Raw genomic sequence first — 20461 nt, forward strand, 5'->3', positions numbered from 1 at the left:
ATAAACCGGAGTTTATTGCAATTAAAGCGCAACTTAATTAGCCAGATCATAAATACCCTCTAAATCATTAAGAGAAATAAGTTCAAATCTCCAACGAAGTTTGAAGTTATAATTAAATAAAAAATTAAAAAATTAAAGAATGTTTGTCATTTTCTATCTAAAGTGTACTCTTGCTGACGTTTCAAGCAAAACCAGATAAATTTGAGGCCATACTAGAGGACTTTTTTCTTCGGTGGAGGTAAGGGATCGAACTATCAACCTTATCAAATCATTATTACCTTGTCTACTAAACTATACTTGAACTGACACCCATAACTAAAATATAAAACGTTTACAAGAACAATAAAAAAAGTCCGAACACTCATCAATATTATGGAAAATGGAAGATTTTCCTTAAACACTCAAAAAGGGATAAAATTTCCAATCTCTGGAACTAAATATATATTGTGTATGATCAATGACAAGGCCTTAAACTACTATTGTTACAACACGAGCCACCTTTGCTTCGTCTAATCCTCAATAAAATCAAAACAAAATAAGTGAAGTAGGATACAAAACCAACTAAAGTCCTCGTGGAGAAGGGAAAAAAAAGGAGGAAGAAAAGAAATTAAAGATGACATTCCCATGAAAGACCAAACTTAAATATTAGAAAGGCACACACAATAATAAACTTGCTTAATATACGTGTAAGAGAAGGATATACAAGAAATGGATGATTGGAACTAATTATGGATATAGACTTGCCTGCTCAGTGTTTGTTATTTCCATGGCGGAGATGGTGGTTGCTTATAGATGAAGTCTTGTGAGGATGATGCACCATAATTTAAATCAAGATTATGGAGCTGCTCCATCAACTGAGAACGTCTCTCCTTGAAGAAATCGAGCCGTGTCGTTAATTCTACCAATGTTGAGGAAGGCACGGTCGAGTGTCTCGTGTAATCCAAAACCTGGGAACAAATTTTTAAATTTCAATGTAAAAGATGTTCTAGACCTCAGACATTCAGATTTAAGTTTTAAGAAATGGGTGTATTCACCTCTCCTGCTTTGGAAGTAGAAGGCAAAGAAGCAGAATCAACAGCGAGTTCATCCACAGACATGCTAGTTGAAACCTCGGTACTTTTCGAGTCACTTGGACTTATCGAATCCATAAATAGTTTCCGTGGAGTTGGCTTATTACTGTTCGCAGATCCTAATACTCCTTTGATATTTCTCCAATCACTTCCCATCGAACCCTCCTGAACCAAAAATAGAAACAGATTTCAGTTTAATTTACAAGACGAGGAAGGTCAAAATAAAATGAAAAATGAATTGTTAAGTTGCAGATAAATTAGAGCATCCTACTCCAAGTGGAAGTCAGAAATGGAAATATATCTTATCGATTAAGTATCTGCCTAGTGATAAAGCTATACAACCAGCCACCAAAGTTAGCATACCTCATTCCTTTGTTTTCTTTCATGATTAACAAAAGCAAGGGTCGAATCAAAATCTTGCTGAAGAAATCTCCTGAAAGAAGTAAGAATATTGAGGAGAAAAGTAGAACTTTCACAGTGTAAAAGCAACACTATTTATCAAAGCACTCAATGTCATACACACAAATACATATATGGTATGACCATAGCTTTCATTGAAAAATTCATTGAAAAAAATGACAATATATAAGCGCATACAAAAAACAAGCATACAAAAAGAGTTTTCAGCTACCTACAACTTTGGCTCATTACGTATCGTCGTCAGCCTCACAATTTTAAAACGCGTCTACTAGAGAGAGGTCTCCACAACCTTATAAGGAATACTTCATTCTCCTCTCCAAACGAGGTGGGATCTCACACATCTCTTATTCGTTGATGATACTATTTTTTTTCTCGAGGAGTCATTTCTCAGTCTAAATCAAATATTATTATGTCATAAGATTAATAGAGGGAGTTAGATTTTAGGTTTGAATAGTGATCCTATCAAGCTGAGCAGGTGGGCAGCTGTAGTAGGCTGTGAGGTGGGAGCCTTCTCTTCCTATTTAGGTTTACCTCGTGGACATAATTTAGGAGCCTAGCATTTTGGGATTCTATCATAAGAGAAATTCGAAAGAGGCCTGCTTCTTGGAAGAAAAGTTTCTTCTTGACATGCCAACCTATTTATGTCCCTGTTTATAGTTCTTAGTGCGATTAGCAAACCATAGAGAAGCTTGTGGGGAGTTTCCTATGGGAGGGGGGTTGATGATGGGAAGGAGCCCTCCTATGTTTGAGTGAACTCTAAAGGGGTTAAAGGCACTTCCAAAAACCCATGGAAAGATATTTCTGTTGAACTCCCTGTTCTTTCTCAATTCGTTCACTGTGTGGAGGGGGATGGAAGGGATATTTCCTTTTGGGAGGATATGTGATTGGACAACAATTCTCTTTGCTCCATGTTTCCTCACTATATCAATTCTCCTCTTTGAGAAATCATTTAATGGCTACAATCTTTTCTTATTTTGAGAACTCGATGTCTCTCTCCTTCGTTAGGGATACACCCTCCATTGCCCAAAAAAAAATACAACAGATGTCATGGCTCTTTTAACTTTGATGGGAGAGGTTTACTTTAGCCCTCAGAGTCAAAAGGCTTTCCTACACCTTTTTGGAATATGGTTAGTCCTTCCCTACAACGGTTTGTATCTTATCCTTAGAGTGGAAGGTGAAATTTTAAATAAGGTTAAGATCTTCGTGTGGCAGGTAATGCACAAAAGAGCGAACACCTTGGATCCGGTTTCAAGTAGGGTGTCCAATTTGGTAAACTGCTTTATTGTTTGCAGGAGTGTGGCAGAGAATTTCAATCATATTCATTAGAGATGTAGTTTTACAAGAAAACTGTGAAATTTCTTTGAGGTGTTTAACTGCTGCTTTACTAGTTCTCACCGTTGTAGAGAGACAATCAAGGAGTTTCATTTCCAACTGCCCTTTCGTGAGAATGAGCTTTTTTGTGGAAGGCTGTATGTTATTTTGTGGGGTTTTTGGACTCAAAGAAATAATTCGATCTTTAGATAGTTGGAGAGCTCTCCAAGTGATGTTAGGTCCCTTGTTAGATTCCATATTCCTCTTTGGGCTTTGGTTATGAAGTTATTTTGTAAATAACCATAAGGTCTTATCTCATAATTTGAGCCGCTCCGTGTACGCTTTTCTTTTGAACTCCTCTGCATTCTTTCTTTTTTTTTTTTTTTCCCTCAATCTGATTTATCATTTAAAAAATTAAAAATTTTAAAAAAAATCCTCCAAGATGCCAAAAACCAACCAGAGATTTAACCATAGTCTAATAACCTTAGGACCTTCAAACTAACAAACCAACAAGGTAACTGTTGAAGGAATGACCTTAATTATATTGGTGTAAACTCTAACCTTAATTAAGGAATGATATGACCTCCCTATTTTCCTGTATTGTTAGCTAATATCGAGGAATTTAGTTAGATTTATTTTTTCTGTATTGGTACCTAGAGATTTAGTTAAATTAAGTTTTTTTGTATTGTCACCTAATAGGTATTTAAAGACACATATACTCTTCTAAAAAGTTAATAAGAAATGTGAGCAAAACATAATATCAGGAACTCACAGTTGAGAACCATGATTCTGAACATGTTGATATCGGTCACATGCCTCAGATAGAGAACCATAGTTGTGTTGTCGTTGCTGATTCAACTGGTGGTGGAGTTCAGCAACTTTCTGCTTTAAACGAGCCACATCTGCTTCAGCAAGAGCAATCTCCTCAAGCTCGGCCCTTGTCTTCACATCAGCATAATCATGCCTCATAAGAATGAATAAAACTAATGGAGGTGAAAGAAAAAGTAAATGCCAAAACATGCAGACAAACCTTTGAATCCATGCCACGCGAATTATTAAGTTGTCCAGAAGACATGCTTAGGCCAACTTCCAAAGCAGCTCTAAGATCTCTTTCTGCTTGCAATTGCTCTTGCAATCTTAAAACCTACATGATCATTCACATGCTAAGAAACGTATTTAAGAAAACGAATATGCATTTAAATGCACAACGCATCTTAGATGAAAACTTTCACTGCTTGTTGGAATAAAAAAATAAGAACAAGAGAATGAGGAAGAAAATGAGAAAACTATACTATATCTACATAAATAGCTTCCAAGGCCACTCCCGTCATCAAACAAAATCTCAGAAACTAATAGTTATGAACATTTTTTCATTAAAATTGAACGACCGGTGTTATAGTATTAAATTTTGGGCCTTAACTATGCCAAAGATTTACTAGAAAAATAAACCACAAGCATTCACCATCCCAGAAACGTACATCTTGTTCAAGTGCCAACCGCCGCTCATGCAAAGCTTGTTTCCTTCTTTCCAAGCTGGCTTGTAAAATTGCATTTCCTCTAGCCTACACAATATGGATATTCCGTAAATACTATAATCACATACCGGTTCTTCGAATAGCAAAGTTGGAAAGGTTGACTACCTCCTTGGCAATCCTCTGTTGCAAGTCATTTTTTGTCATCTCAAGCCTCTGAATAGCAAGTCTACAAAAGAATTGAAATTTGTCTTTAGGGAAAAGACCAGTTCACGGTGAAGCAGCATTGGGAGGGGAGGAAAAGACCAATGGAACCAACAAAAAGTATACGATGTTTCTTGATAAGAACCCCAAAAGTATAAAAGAAATTTTGATTCAGTAACTTCAATTGTCCAATTGTCTTCCTTCAAGGATTTTTTATTTGATTGAAATTTACAAGAAGGATGTATAATCCATGGTGTTTACAAAAGACCTTCCCAATTTGCAATGAGAGAGGTATAACTATAGGAAGTAAAAATATTAGACAGTTTACACCAAGATATAGCTTGGTAAACAATATTGTCGAAAAGTTTTGTGTAGGTCTATGTCTTTTCTGCAAATATTCTTTAATTTCTTTCTTTCCAGATATTCCAAAAGAAAATTGTGATGAGGTTTTTCCATAATAGGGCTTTTGCGTTCTTGATTCCTTCCAAGATTTATATATATCATTTAGTTCTTGAGTTGTACATTGGTCCTTCAAAGATTTATATATATCATTTAATAAGTGTCCAAAAGTGACCAATGTACAACTCAAGAACTACCCTAATAGGAAAAGGTATACAAACAAAAAGATTTTTTTTTTATTATTTGATAAGGAAATGATCAATGTATCTCATTCAAGAAAGAAGCCAACCAACACAACAACCTAGGGAACGATTGGACAAGACATCCCTTTTCCCAACGAAGGGTCATACATCCAAAAAAATAAAATTAGAACGTTATTATTCTATTCCAGTTACTCTGTGCGTGAAATTTTGTCCTCTAATGATTTTTTCTGTTTCATTTCAATCAAATGTCCAAAACGTGGAAATTGCAAAACAAGTCCTAAGCACCTTTGCCATGCCAATCCTCATGTCTTCCATAACTACAACAGAATTTGAACCTTTTCTGAATAGATTTTTTTCCCTCTTTTTGACAAGAAACATGAATGAGCTAATAAGCACGTCTGTGTTCAAATTGAGCTCATAAAAATCACAACATGCAGAAAGATTTTGTATATTAAGCAAAAAGCCAATGAACATCTTACTCTTCTTCTCCAGAAGAATCTACTGACTCAATAGAGGGTGTCTTTCTTGCCTGCAACAAATAAAATCAAGAACAAGTTTTAATTTAATGAACCAAACAAACATTTTAAGGTCCAGACTACTGCACAAGAGTGCCTGTATTAATATCACTTTTCAGTATCAGTGATCATTTTTTATAAGATTGTCTGTATCAGTGATAAAAAGAAAGCATAACAAATAATCTTGTTGTAGCAGTAAAATTGATTGGTTTGCTTCTATTTTTCTTTCTTTCTTTCTTTTTTTTATGAGAAATCAAGCTTTTATCAAGAAAACTGAAGGAATAACACCTTGTTTACTTGTTTTGTTAAAAGAGTAGCTCTAGGTGCACAGCAGCACCTCAACTAATCCTAATCGTCTAAGGATACCCCACATGTCTACTCATTAGATCTCAAGAAACACAGAGAGATTCTAACCTAAGACCTCAGCATTTGTATGCCAAATTCCCGAAATCCTCTACTCCACAGATGGTGAGGAAGTGGCTACCACTGCTAGTCAATTATCACGTTCCATATGGCTGTTAGTTTTTATTGTGTCCTGACCTCCTTGAGCATTTCAGACTCTAATTGTACTTCCTCAAAGAAGTGGATAAGGTCATCCAGAAGCATAATTTGACCAAAAAAGTTGTCTTTTTTTCTTTCGACAATGATTAAAGACAGTTCAAACACATATATCATGCGGTATTGTTATGGCGCATGCTTGAAGGGTCAGATGGTTTGTGCTTCATTAAAAGACTAAGATATTAGCACCACCTTTTCATGAGCTACCCTTCATTCAAGCCAGTGGAAGACCTTTGCAATTTTTATGCTTCTTGTGTTTCCTATTAGTGTTGACTTATTAATATGGGATCGTTTCATGAGACATGTGGTCGGAAAGGAAAAGGAGGCTTTTACAGTATTTACGCACATGTTCTTGCAAAAAGTTTAAGACAGTAAAAGGAGAGAATAATTTCACTTCTTCTACTCTAATATTCTTCAACTAAAAAAAATCAAAACTTACATTGCTCCTTCCCCAGAAAGTTGTTCTCTTAGCATTAATATTAGAGCTTGAAACTTTACCCACTTGCTTCCCAGAACTTGACTCATTTCCTGGATCCATTGAATTTAAGATCTCTCCCATTGATCGGTAAGATTCACCAGCAGGCGAGATATTTGGAGTTTCCATCTCAGTCAGAGTGCTCACATTTCCTTTCTTTTGTTTGCTTTGGTCCCCAATCGGTTGAACATTGGTGTCGGAGTTCTTATGATGATCAAGACATGAATTTGAACTCTGAGCTAATTCATGATTTTCTCGTGGGGATCCAACATCCGAGTCATCACCTCCAAAAGGCTGTTCATATACAGAAATTTGTGCATGTTCATTAACATTTCATTGGTTAACAAGGAAATTATTCAAGGAAGAGAAACAAATAGTCCTGATGAGGAACAGCACAAAGTTCTATCGATTTTATGTCTGTGTTGACTCAACTTAATATTAATAGATGATAAGCACCATGCCTTATCCAGGTCTTTCACTAGAGAAGGTAACATGCATTTCTGGATGGAACCGAAGCAGCAAATTAACTTGAGAATATGCAACATTATCAAGATCTTACATTATTCAAGGCCATAGAGCTACTAATAAATCATCGACAAAAAGAGCTCAATAAGAATCCCTCTACACAAGAAAACTATTCTTCAAATTACTCTTTGGGAGATTCACCAATAAGTTTGTTGATTATAGTAAGAGTTTAGTTCTCTTCTGCTGCATGTATTTTCCATCGTTCTTTTATAGGAAACAAAAAGAACATTAACTTCCGAAACAGATTTAAAAAACAATTTAGTAAAAAAAAGGGGAAAAGAAAAAACAAAACAACGAAGAATTTGAAGGTCAGAAATCCAACCATGAAAAAATTAGAAATTACAATAGTTGATTGCAACTGTAATAGCAAATGCTTTTAATTTCAAGTAAACATTTTTTTTTTTTAATCAATTTAGCATATGGTCATTCCTATGAGTCCCTGCCTCCAGACCAAGGAGATTTTGTATTTCCCTTGGTTCTATTTTTATAACCCTTTATAAGATCAATGATATGCCTCTGTTTTTAATAAAGAAGATAAAGACAGAAAAATTAAGGAAAAGTTAACCAACAAAAATGCAGTGTTTCAAAAATTAAGAATCAGGAGACAGAGAACCTTATAGTCATAAAGATCACTTCCAGCATAGCCACTACTTTCACTCAATTTTCCACTGAGTACACGCTCAGGATCATCATCTGTGTCTGGATCAACCCCATTTTCCACATTGTGATAGCCATTTCCTTTCACATCAAGATTTTCATCATCAGTGGAATCATCACTTCCACTATTTTCAATCTGAGAATCTGCTGAAATTGAGCATCTGTGTAGATTCTCATCCTGGAAGATATCACAAAAAACAAAAGAGAATCATAATGATAGAAAAGAATTGAAATGCAATTAATAAGTAATTAGACTGTGTTTGTTAATATTGTTACCCAACCACTACTATGTTTGTTTTTCCTCAAGCATAACAAAAAGATTCTGTGTTGAAGATTTTCTTTTAATGAGAAAATTTATATGAAAGGAGATACAATCGGGGAATACAGCCCTACCCTGAAACAAAAAAAAGGAGGATGCAAAAAGGGAAAGCAAAAAAACAAAGGTGGATATCATCTTCCAACTTGGTTGAAATCATTTTATATGAAGAGCTTGAAGCTCGTTAAGGAACCAAGTTACCATTTAATCTTTCAAAAACCAAACTGCAGCCTTCTAGCAAACACTAAGAAAATGCTTAAAAGGCAAGTACTTACATCAAAAATATTCTCAAACTCCTCCAGAAGAGTTGTAACAATTGCTTGAGCATTATTAGCTGCATTGGCAGCGGCAAGCAGCTGTGCAGAGTTATCACCACTTACATCAAACTCATCTTCCAACTCACATTCACCAGCTAATAAAGGTCGTAACAGCAAAGGTGCCATGCAAGCAGCAACAGCAGATGGAGTCATCCGATTCTCGTGAGCATGAGAAGAGATGGTATGCATCATCTTTAAAACTCTAGAAAGAGAATGAAAAATCAAATTGACATATTGGGAAACGCAAGAATGATATGTTTATTATTAAAAAAATGCAACGATGATAGAAAGTTCTGAAATTTGCGACAGTATTTAAAGACAGAAAATTCAAGCTAGCCTACCAAAGTACCAAGAATACAGAAAGCTTACAGCTATAAAAGTAAATAACTAAATTTTAATGGAAAAATAAGCTTTGATTAAGAAAAAAATGAAATTAAAAAATTACTTAATTAGGACACGTATGTAAACTGATCTCAAATTAAAGGGAACGGGATGACAACTACCAAATGGCAAACCCTAAGTGAAATATCATTCTTACAAAGGCAAGTTCCTCTGCAAGTGCAACAGAGCTATCATAAAATGCAATAATGTTATACATTTTAGAATGCACAACATAAGATCAACTGTTTACAAGTACTGTGATCTTTAAGTTCTCTTATTTAAAGGATGAGGATGTAGTGATCTTTAACAGAACCAAATGAAAATGAAAAATAATTATTCAAATTACAGATGTTAATGAGGATGATGAGCGCCAGAAAAATGTAAGAAAGGCATTGAAGACATTTTGAGTTGAGGCATGAGAGAGATCACTTACTAAATAATATATTTACTGGAGTACTTAAATATTTAGACAATACCTATTAGCTAAAAATTCGTACCAACCTGAAACATAAATTCACTTCAGGTCTTAGAAACTGAATACATGAATGTCTTTTAAAGCAACTATTCTATTCTATTCTTAAACTGCCAATTTTCATCACTACATACCAAATTCCCCGTAAGAGACGTACTATAAATTAAGATTAACATAACCAAAGAGAAAAAGACGATCGGCCAATTGATAGACCTTGCAATGAAAGCCTTCTCTTCACAAGTACTTTTTTGCAATATGATTAAATGAATATGATAAACAAAAGATACAAAAATTTACTCTGAAGGAAATGCAACTATAGATTATCACTAACCTTTGTAACAAACGCCGGTTTGGTTCAGGAAAAGTCTCCAATATAGATGATCGCATGGCATTAATCCGCACCTCTTTTCGATCAATTTCTTAAACAGTGGAACAATAATTCAAATGATCAATGCCAATCCATATACATTTTATTAAACAAAACAAGCCAAAAAGTGATCATCCCTGATTCTAAGATGATTTGTTAGATTATCCTCAACTTTAAATGACGAATTCTCTCACATTCTATCCACAACCTATGATTTGTGCCACAATATTTTCTTTTCCACACATGTAAGGGGTTTCAAAAAATTATAATGGGGTTAGCGAACTTACTATAAGCCTCAAGCAATGCAGTGCAGCATGAAGCTGGAACTGGTGATGAGGGAAGCTCTCTTAGAATGTGCTACATTCCAAGTTACTCATTAAGAAGCAGAACTTGTACATATAAATAAAATATCAAGGTAACCATCAAGTAAAGGGAAGTACCTTAATACAATCACCAATGACATGAGCATCCTCATCAGAACCAAACTCTGTCTTGCCTAGAAGAAATAAATCAAATTAAGGCATGTGTTCCAACTTGGGATGCTTCTATTTGATAGCAAATGGATCATCCACATAATTTTTAGTTTACTTTTTTGTTCCCTCATTAATTAGAAAATTTTAAATAATACCTTGTTCATATTCCTGAACTCTACGTTCTACCTCTTCAACATCTGCAGACTGCCGCAAAATCCCTTCTACCTTGGTGCCTAAAGAGAAGTTCAAAGAAATAAAGTTGATTTAACAATATAAAAAGTGAATACCAAGTTTGCATATCATTTGCATCAGAATCAGCCAAGAATATCTCTTTACATGAAGGGAAGTTTTTTAAGCTTCAATTTAAGGACATGATCTCTGTGTATCTCATTCCCTAACTCTCATACTATTAATTATTGCATTGACTCTCTTCTCATATTTCTTCCCGGGGGATTGCCACCTCTGATTTTTTCATAGGTTCTTTGGTGCTCAGCCCCCATTGGCGTGTTCTGCACAAATAGGCCACAGGGGATCCCATTCAGATTTTCTCAGATGTTCATTTGCAGCGAATGCTTCGTTGAGCTATCAGAGTTCCCATGGAATGATTTGGGAGTTTTTTCGGAGTTCCCTTGGAATGATCTGGGTTCCTCATGTAGTACTACGATTGAAGAGTTTCTACACTACCATTTATGTAAGATTGGGAAGCTTTTGCGACAGGCCAATTTCTTTACCATTTTTTGGAGTCTCAGCTCAACAACACAGGAAGATATTCCAGGGTGCAAAGGGTGGGTGCATGGGAGATGGTTCAGAGTACTATTTAATATAATGCTTCCTATAAGGTAAGATGAGAAAAGATAAAATTAAAAGTGAAATAGCTTTTCAGGATGATATGTTCAGCACTTTCACCGTTGGTGTCGAATAGAATACAAAATTTTGGTTGGAGACGATGATTTTGGAGTCAATTCTGAATTTTTTCCTTCGGGGTTGGGGTATTTTTCTAGTCCCATTCGCCAAAAGCAATAAAATTGTCCAAATAGCTGTATAGCTCAATCTCAATATTAGATGGGCACAAAATTATAGCACCAAAGCACGCTTTCTTGAAGCATTTGAGATGAAAGAGTATTAAAAATCAAACCATCACTGTTAATAATCAGAAAAAAGAACAACTAAAACATGGATAAAAGAAAGTTTGAATTAGTAATGACCTGATATAACAGATCTACAAAATAAGAAACAGAAATTCAAAGGCACGAAGTGAGAATAGCACTAATTTCACCATAATTTCAAAATAACCTCTTACCGAATGTTTCAAGAAACCGAAGTGCTTTCTCAAGGAAGGATGGACCTCCGTCAATATCTTCCAGTGCAAGTAAAATAGGTCTTCCCACCACCAAAGATTTAACAGGACGCTTATCTCTCCCTGGATATAATTAGTGGAACATTGATGGATTAAGCAAGCGAGTAGGCCACGCATAATCCAAGCATTCAAAAAGGAATAAAACGTCGTAATGAACAAGTCATTGCAAAATGATAGCAGAATACAAACATGGATGGAAAGAGCTGTCAATTTTTTCATTAGTGTCACTCCGAAAAATCCCATTATGTCCCATGACAAGGGCAGCACTTGGTGCCTGTGAAAGGGCTTGTTCGAGGGCCGTTTTCCATTCAAACAGATCATCTGAGGTCTCAGCCTTTTTATCATGAGGCACAGGAACAGAAGGATCAGATTAATAAAAACTTAAAGAAACAAAATATTATTTACACATATGATATGGCCTAATTAGAGTACCTTGAGAGTGAAAGCTCGTCCATCACGACCATCAGGAAACAATACAGTCAAGAGCTTCTTATCCTCTCTAACAACCACACTACATGAATAAAGTTGCATGCTTAGGTTCAATAATAGGAAAAAAGAAATTAAAAATTCACATTCACATTCATATTAAGAACAACTTACCTCCCTGAATTATTCAAGTCTATGCCCCCCAAAGTAAGATTTACTTCACCCCCTCTTTGAGGAAGTGCACTCTAAATACAAGACAAGAAAGATATCTCAGTTGATATAAATCAATCATGCTACATCCCGTCCAAATTTGAAGTTAATACAGGTTTTTTAATGAGAAACATCAAAGTTAATACAGTTGACAAGTGAATGGAAGGTATATAAGAATCCACATTTATAGCAGCAGTCAATGAACATTTACTTCATTGGAAAACAAATAACCTGAACAAGAATGGGGGAGATGCTACTAAATAAACATTCATCCACAAAAACAGCCCTCTCTCCTAAAAAGGAGAATGGTGGAGGAACTTCTCAATTGCCTCTCTGCAGCCTAAGAATTGACGAAGTTGAAGCCAAACTCCTTGATAGCCCACTCCAAACTATCCAAGAAAACTCACAACTCCAGAAGGTATGGTCGAGGTTCTCAGTTTCCCTCCTATAAAGAATACAACAATGCGGCCCAACCAAAAAGGACCTATGGCCAAGAGCCTCTTATCTCTTCCGTGCAAAACCTACCACATAAAAATTTAACCTTCTTTGGAATCTTCACCCTCCTCACCGAGGAAAATTAGAATTGTTCATCAGGGAAAGACAAGATAAGAAAAGAAAAAAGAGCTACAAGAAAAGCATTTGGGTGAAGAAGGGCTCCAAAGACGAGTATCCCCTTATTGGGCCGAAAACAAAAATCACCAATCATAGCTAACAATGCCAAGACATTTGTTGTTTCCTTATTAGTCAACAGACGACAGAAGCCCACAAAAGGAGACAGTTGAGACTCCGACACGGAAAGGATAGACAAAATCAAACGGGAAAGAAGACAATTGAAATAAACGGTGAAGCAAAGAGCATAGGGGTCTATCCCCCAACCCCGTATCCTCTCAAAAACAAGTATCTTCTCATCCCCCACCACCAAATGAACAAATTGGGAAAACAAAGGAAACTCAGACGAAATATCTTTTCACGAATTCCTAGAGGTCTCATGACCCCACCATCAGTCCATCCCAGAGAAAAGGTCCATACTTACAAACGATAACCTTTTGTCATAAGGTGCCAGTTTCATGATAGAATCGTCAGAGACATTTTTCCAACAAAGTCGTGATTCATCAGTCCATCCCTGAACACCTTCTGAGAGTCATCTTTCACCCGCTGCCAGTTGTCTTGAAAAAATGTCATCGAAAACCCATTGGGACCCTAGGCCAAATTTTTATCGAAACGAAGAACAGCCCTTTTGATCTCCTCCATCAAGAAAGGGGTTTCCAGAAAAACTTTGTCCTCTAAGGAGATAGGGAACTAGTCCACACCTTCCACAAAAGGTTGGGGTCCTACCAAAGGGCTAAAAAAACGAAGAGAAGAACAATAGAATCTCCCCCCCCAATATCCTTATCCTTTTTCAGCACAATTCCAGCCTCATACTCAATAGAACTAATGAAATTCTTACTCCTCTCACTGTGAAAAAAATATATATCATGTTACAGGCTCCTTCCCTAGCCCAATCCACCCTAGCCTTTTGGCTCCAACCGACTGTTTCCTTTTTGACAATATCAGCGAATTCAGCTTTAAACCTAAACACTCCACCTAACCAGACTTGCCCAACTCCCCCTCCATCGCTTGAATTTAAAGATTTGCAACACGTCAACCACATTGCCCTTTCAATCATCCAGCTCAGGAGAATAACTACCAACACAAAGAGAAATCTCTAGCTTAAGGAACTGGCCATCTAAATTCTCTAGCCCAACCAAACTAATCGAACAAAAATCTCTACTTTACAAACTGGCATACAAACTTTATGAAATTATTATGTGATCATCCAAAATAATTCATAACGTTTCTCTAATCCAAAATATGTCATACCAAGATCATCCAAAATGGATTGGATGGAAAGGAAACAAGTCATAACAGGATCATCCAAATACCAAAACAATAAATAAAACTAAAAACAAGAAAGAAAGAACGAGGAAATTTTAACTATACTAACAGGATCATTTTTAAAGAAAACTAGGGAAGTGCGTGTAAGGATGAACCAGCGCTTCTTCCAAGATTTCCAGCCAAGTCCTACACAAATTTTGTAGCGATGGAACATTAGCAAAAACACTGAGATTGATGTAAACCCCTTTCCAAGAGAAATAAATAAGCAAGTTAAGTTTAGCATCATAGGTACTGGAGGAAAATTGAAAAAAAAAAAAAAAATCAAAGAACAAGTGAAGGACTGCATAGATTATTTCACCGAGGAGGTCCATAATAGCTAAATATTACAACCCTTTTGTTTACTACAGCTGGGAGGAAAACTCGAGTCAACTAAGAATAAGATATTGAGAACTATAACACATCCAGAGGTCTTCATATGAAATATGCAAAAATAAGTTTATATTTTTCCCAATTGGGAAGTCTTTTTGTAATCCCCTCGGCTTGATGCGGACCACTCATCTACCCTTTTGTATTCCTTTCTTTGATAATGAAATTCATGTTTCTTATCAAAAAAAAAGGTATAGCCAATACTAATAAGGGATAGTCATAGTTAACAGCCTAACAAATTAATCCTAACGTCTGACTATATGTTTAACAAAAAAAAAGTTCTACATGAAACATGAAACATATGTATTACTTAGAAAGACTCCATTAGCCTTCTGAACTAAAATTTTAATTCATGATATAACTTCGTTTACAATGTTGCACAAAGAAAAAATGTCTTAAGTAGTCACTTGCTTAAATGTATACTTGACAAACAAGTCCTGTACATAATTATAATAAACTCTCGAGAAGCCCTACTGAAGCTAAAAATTTAAAGTGACAAAGAGGAGGGAAAGGAGCCCAACCTTTGGATGATATGAAAAGCGGCCCACTCTTGAAAACCTGAAGAAATCAAGCTGAATAATGAGTGCTAAATTACACCAAATGCAGGGCACTGAATCAATAAATCGAAAGAAAAATATTCCTCAAGCATGAAGCTGCATCTTTCACATGATTACATGATTTTTTATCAGGTGTTTCACAAGTACAATGCTATCAGTTATTGTGCATTGAAAAGCTCAAAGGTCATCCGGCAGTACCAAAAGGCTCAACCTAGATGAAAGTGAAAAAGAAAGTCTACACAACAGCTTGTAAGCGAAGCCTTAGGAAAGAAGCCAATGGTTATTAACTTATTGCCTCATTGCAAGCTTTCTATCTCTTCTTTTTAATTATCAATTAGGTCACATTCTCCTCGATTGAAGTTGTTTTCTTAGTAAATATTAGGACTCCTTTTTGTGGGGCAGTTTTTTGCATGCACTTGTATATTCTTTCATTTTTCCTAATGATGAGGGCTTGGTTTCTCAATTAATTTTTTAAAAAAATGACCATTAGTTCACTGCTTCTTACGAGTTTGAAAGAGGTTGTTCCAATTTCCAATAGGTCAAATCATATTGAAAGTGGACTCAAATAGATGGGATATAGGTTTGGCTATTCTTGTGTCCAGCTCATTCTTCTCTTCTTTTTAATTAGAAATATCACCTATTGTCGAGACACCTTTTATAGGCTAGTTCTTTAGTATGCCCTTATACATTCTTTCATTTTACTCGATGGAAGCTCAATTTCTTACCCCAAAAAATAATAATAATAATAATAAAATAAAAAAATGTGACTTATTGCTAAGATGAGTTCAAAGGACGTAGGACATGAAAAGATACCAACCCACTTTAAAGAAGGGAAGTTTGATATGAACCAAGACATCTTAATCATGCAACATGAAATTGAAAGAAGCAAAAAAATGTTGTTCAAATTACCACAAGATAAATCAAATTGCAATTCATGTCAAAGAATCAAGTTTTATTTTTTATTTTTGGATGGTTACAAATTTTGGGTGGATGGTAATCTAGAGTTATGGTATTTCATTAATGTATTTTAAGACTTCATTTTACTTTAAGGTTACATTTACATAGTGGCTAATTATGGTCATAAAGTATGAAAGTTACAACTCTTGAAATGCTTTGTGGAGTGTCAAAGGTTTTCTTTTGAGGATAGATAAAGCCAATTATGTTATTTTTGTAAGGGAGACATGGAAAATACAGTAAAAAGAGCCTTCCTACTTTTTTTTAGCCAAATGCAAATGTCTTTGTAATTCTAGGCAGTTTAGGTCACGGGCTTAGAATCACTCAAGCTTGACTTGACCAATCTTGCTTGTGGAGTAATTCAAATCTCAAACAAGTGCTCTTGCCTTGGGACAGTGACTGCAGGTTCCGATCTCCAATCCCCAATCCCCACTTTTAAATATATTGCTTTTTATTTTTTATTATCATATATATTAGGTGGCAGCCTATCCTTTATCCTGTACTAGAAAAAGAAAAGGCATGATTCTTCATTTTATCTAATCCTTGGGGGAAATAATTTGAATTCAGTTCGAATTGAAGAATGTTGTGCAAGATTCTTAACCTCCTCTCTGTATAGAAAATTTATTTTTCATCTTTTGACCCTTCACCAAAAAATGAAAAAAAAAAAAACAAATCTTCCAGAGAGACCATCACCACATAATAAGAAAATGCAAGATTTCCCCCCACTTATGAGGGTGAGGAAAACCCCAAAAAATCTTTGTATCCCAATAACCTAAAACGAGGCTGCAACAATTTTCACCCATAAACTTGTAGGATTTCTTTTGGAGTTATGGGCATGATCGATGAGCATTCAAGACAAAAAAAATCTCCAACTTTCTCTGGAACAAACCATCTCACGTGAAAGGCAGCCAGAAATACAATATATAATTCCTACAAAAGTTTCATGACGAAATACTTCAGGTACCTGCCACCCTAATATAGAGCAAAATAGTTTGCTGGAAGAGTCATAAAAGACTCTAAAGATAGTTCAAAGGAAAGTTCTCACTTCAATTGGCATAATGAACTTCGAAACTTGGTATATCACAAGTATGTGCCTTGTCTTTCAAAGCAGGATAAACGATTGGAGAACTTCGTTTTAGTTTAGCTCCTTGTGCAAGGCTGTAGTTTTGTATGTCCACTGTATCCATTCATTTTTCTCAATGAAACCTCAGTTCATGTCCAAATAAATAACCTTACTCCCGCTGCCAACTCTCTGCACTCTGCAATCTGGTCAAAGGCTTTAAAGAAACCCTCAAACGGATTAGATAGAGAAGCTCACTCCTGGATCTCCCAATCATAAATTCCTTTTCTAATGTGAAACCAGGGGCAGCTGGAGCTTGAGATGTGAAATCTCAGACCATCAGAAGCCAAAACATACTTGCTCAGATAATACTATGCAAAATGAATGTCAACTATGGGAGGAAAGTCCGTAGCCACATGGATATGAGAGTAGAATCATGTTTATGAGGCCATGTATAGGGCTGAAGAAGCCATAGCCAACTCGTTCAAAGGAAATAAAGGGGGAAGGAGACAAATACATCTTCAAAATTATGAATTGAGGATGGAAACTTCAATCGGTTAAGTGAACAATCAGCTCCAAGCAAATGGGTGTCGTTTGAACTCCTTACTCAAACCCAACTATTGATCAAGTTACGGTTGATGGTTTCTTTTTGTGTGTATCAAGATTTGTCCGATACGTTGAATAGAAACACAATATCAAACTGTGGAGATGTATTGATCAAAGAGTTGAAGGCATTTTTTGAAAGCCTACAACTATTAGGCAAAGAAACAAAAGAAATTTAGTTCAAATTTCACTACAGTAATCCTAATTCGATCTAAGTATTCGTACTACGATCACTTAGTTTAGAAACTAAATGGTTGAGTTCCTACACTTGCTACGATTCCGGACTTAATATAGTATGCGCCGAAAACCATTAATTCTACATGATTGGACCTAAAATCCTCCTCGTACGTTTTTCCGAAACTAACAAAAGCATTTCCAAACATAGAGAGTGAACAATTTTTTGTATAAAAACAAAAGCATTTCTAAATCAACTCTCGGCATACTTCAAATCCAAAACAAACTTACCGTATTCGAAGCCCCAGCTCTGGGACGCTCAAAAGCCGCCAAGGAAGCAGACATTCTCACCGATTCACTCTGAAGCTACGGCATCAAGAGCACGTCCAATGCAAGTAACACAGCCACTCAAACCGGTCAACATTCACCCAAAAACCAGTCCGATAGCTAACCTCGCTCCACCAATCAACTTCCTGAACACGGCAGCATCGATTGCCGCAGACACGACGACAATGCCAGATCAAAGAGCAGCTCTGGCAATGAATCAGTAAGATCCAACAGCAAGAGTGAAGGAAAACTGATTCCTAGGGCTGAGATTTGAATACAAACACGAAAGAAGAGCACCGCAAACCCAAACCCAATCACCACCTCATTTCATCTTCAAATTCCCTCCATTTCGCCTCCTCCGATTGGATTGACGAAAAGTCTGATGAACTGTCACCAATCGACAACAATTCACCAATCTTGTTCGCTTAAAACAATTTTTTCGCACAAATTTTTCCTTTAAGATTTTGTATTGGATTAGGTAGATAGAACAACAACAACAGTGGTTGTGAAAGTAATATGGCAATAGAGAGAGAGAGAGAGAGAGTTACTTCGCTTTTCACCTAATTTCGGCCGTGAGGAGAGAGAGAGAGAGGAGCGAGGGGATTTGGACATGGTAGTGGCGGTAATGATAAGCTGCGGTCGTGTGTAGTCAAGTTCTGGTCAAAGTAAACTAAAAATCCAATCAAAACGAGCCACGTTGGAATGTGGATTAACCCTTAATTATGGAGGTAATTTAGATTTATAAATTTGTCAACGTGATTTGACTCATAAAGCTAATGAAAATAAAGAAAAATATTTTTTGGTTATTTTATTTTTACTTTTTTTTTTTTCAACTCTCAAAAAATATTATTGGTAATTTTTTTCAAAAATTTTTTACTCTTCTTTAATCAAATTAATAATTCAATCAATATATTTTATTTAAATTAAATTTTATATTTAAATTATTATAAATTAGAACTCGTGCTTTTTCTTTGTGGGCACGGGTACTCCCAAGTCATTCTCGAAGTAGACCGACAACTACCCGTCACTAAAAATCTTGAATATTTACTTCATGTTGTCGAATACCATTCACTTTCCCGTCATTCTTGTAGCTATCGCCTGTAATCCGTACTGGAGAGGCCGAGATTGCATTCACTTATTTTCCGCTCCGCTCTAGCAACTAAGTGGAAAGCTTTTGTTATTTTTATAAAAGTCCACTAACTAAAATGGTTTAATCACAAGACTTTAACTTATGACGTGGCAGCATATTACTGGCTGCACATCCAAGGAACTGCTGTATGAAAAAGCAGAGGATTATCACCGCACTAAATAAAAAGAGTTAATTATTAGAAAAAAGAAAATAGAAATAATTACAAAATAAAGTAAGCATAATTACCACGCGCGAGATTTCTGCGCGTGAGAGCCACAACAAATAAAAATCTGCGTGGGGCCCACAAGCCAATGAAAATTTAAGAACGAAAAACGATGCCTTGGGGCGCAAGAGCGTGAAGGAGAAGCATCCCACACGAAGAGGGAGCAATTTTATTGTGTGGGGGTAACTGGCTTGGACGGTAGCCGGTCAGATACAGCTCTGGACTTCTTGTCCATTTCAGTCACAACGCTATAAAGTTACGCTTCACGTTTTGTCTTTTACGGTTCTTATTACCGGCCGTACCTGTCAAATGGGCTCATTTTAAGTAATAATTATTATTATAATACAACAGTTAAAAAAAATTTAACCCGCAGTTAATAAATTTTAAGTCTGATGCCATTAGTTTTTTCTTAGGATACCATTATTTTTTAATTATTTAAAATTTACCTAATTAATCTTAAAATTAGTCTTATATAGTTAATTTAATTAATAATCATAATTTCCATGTCATCAACAATAATATCTATTTTAATAATAAGAATTTTTAAGATTTATAATTAAATGTGAACGTAAGAATAAAATATTAATTTAATATATACTAAAAAATAAATTAATATAAAATATTTTAACTCGAATTTCTAACCTTTTAATCAATAAAATATATTTTAATTAATTAAATTATATTTATTCAAATAAAATAACCCTAAATTAGCATTATTCGACCATATTGAAATTTATATTATATAGTATGCTAAGAAAATGAAATTTGCGAACTATATTTTATAATTTAAATAGTGAGAGGGCTCAATAGTGTGGGCCAGGGCCGAACTTTTGAGGCATTTATTTGAGAATTATATATAAGGCTCTTTAAATGCAAATGAAATTATTATTAATTTTCAGGACACAAATTATTGGAATTATTGTTATTATATATTTAATATATAGTCAGGGGTTTCTTATTGTGCACGATACAGCTGTATATAATTATTGCAATAATATTGATTTC

At 35.4% G+C, this 20461-nt stretch overlaps 1 protein-coding gene across 1 annotated transcript; it reads right to left on the reverse strand.

The window, feature by feature from the left end:
• Nucleotides 1–408: 408 nt before the first annotated feature.
• On the reverse strand, nucleotides 409–18663 carry LOC111780075 (rho GTPase-activating protein 7-like). Its single transcript, XM_023660352.1, has 22 exons — nucleotides 18069–18663; nucleotides 14951–14987; nucleotides 14113–14189; nucleotides 12093–12163; nucleotides 11925–12003; nucleotides 11682–11826; nucleotides 11436–11555; nucleotides 10291–10368; nucleotides 10103–10158; nucleotides 9950–10019; nucleotides 9627–9714; nucleotides 8401–8644; nucleotides 7766–7987; nucleotides 6592–6921; nucleotides 5559–5608; nucleotides 4442–4502; nucleotides 4280–4363; nucleotides 3832–3945; nucleotides 3574–3743; nucleotides 1434–1503; nucleotides 1035–1235; nucleotides 409–947 (listed from the first exon to the last, which is right to left on the reverse strand). The coding sequence occupies exons 1-22, from the start codon at nucleotides 18120–18122 to the stop codon at nucleotides 759–761; spliced, it is 2610 nt and encodes an 869-aa protein (XP_023516120.1). The 5' UTR covers nucleotides 18123–18663; the 3' UTR covers nucleotides 409–758.
• Between the last annotated feature and the right edge of the window lie 1798 nt (nucleotides 18664–20461).

The sequence above is a fragment of the Cucurbita pepo genome, chromosome LG18 (genome assembly GCF_002806865.2).
Source record: "Cucurbita pepo subsp. pepo cultivar mu-cu-16 chromosome LG18, ASM280686v2, whole genome shotgun sequence".
NCBI classification, from domain to species: Eukaryota; Viridiplantae; Streptophyta; class Magnoliopsida; order Cucurbitales; family Cucurbitaceae; genus Cucurbita; species Cucurbita pepo.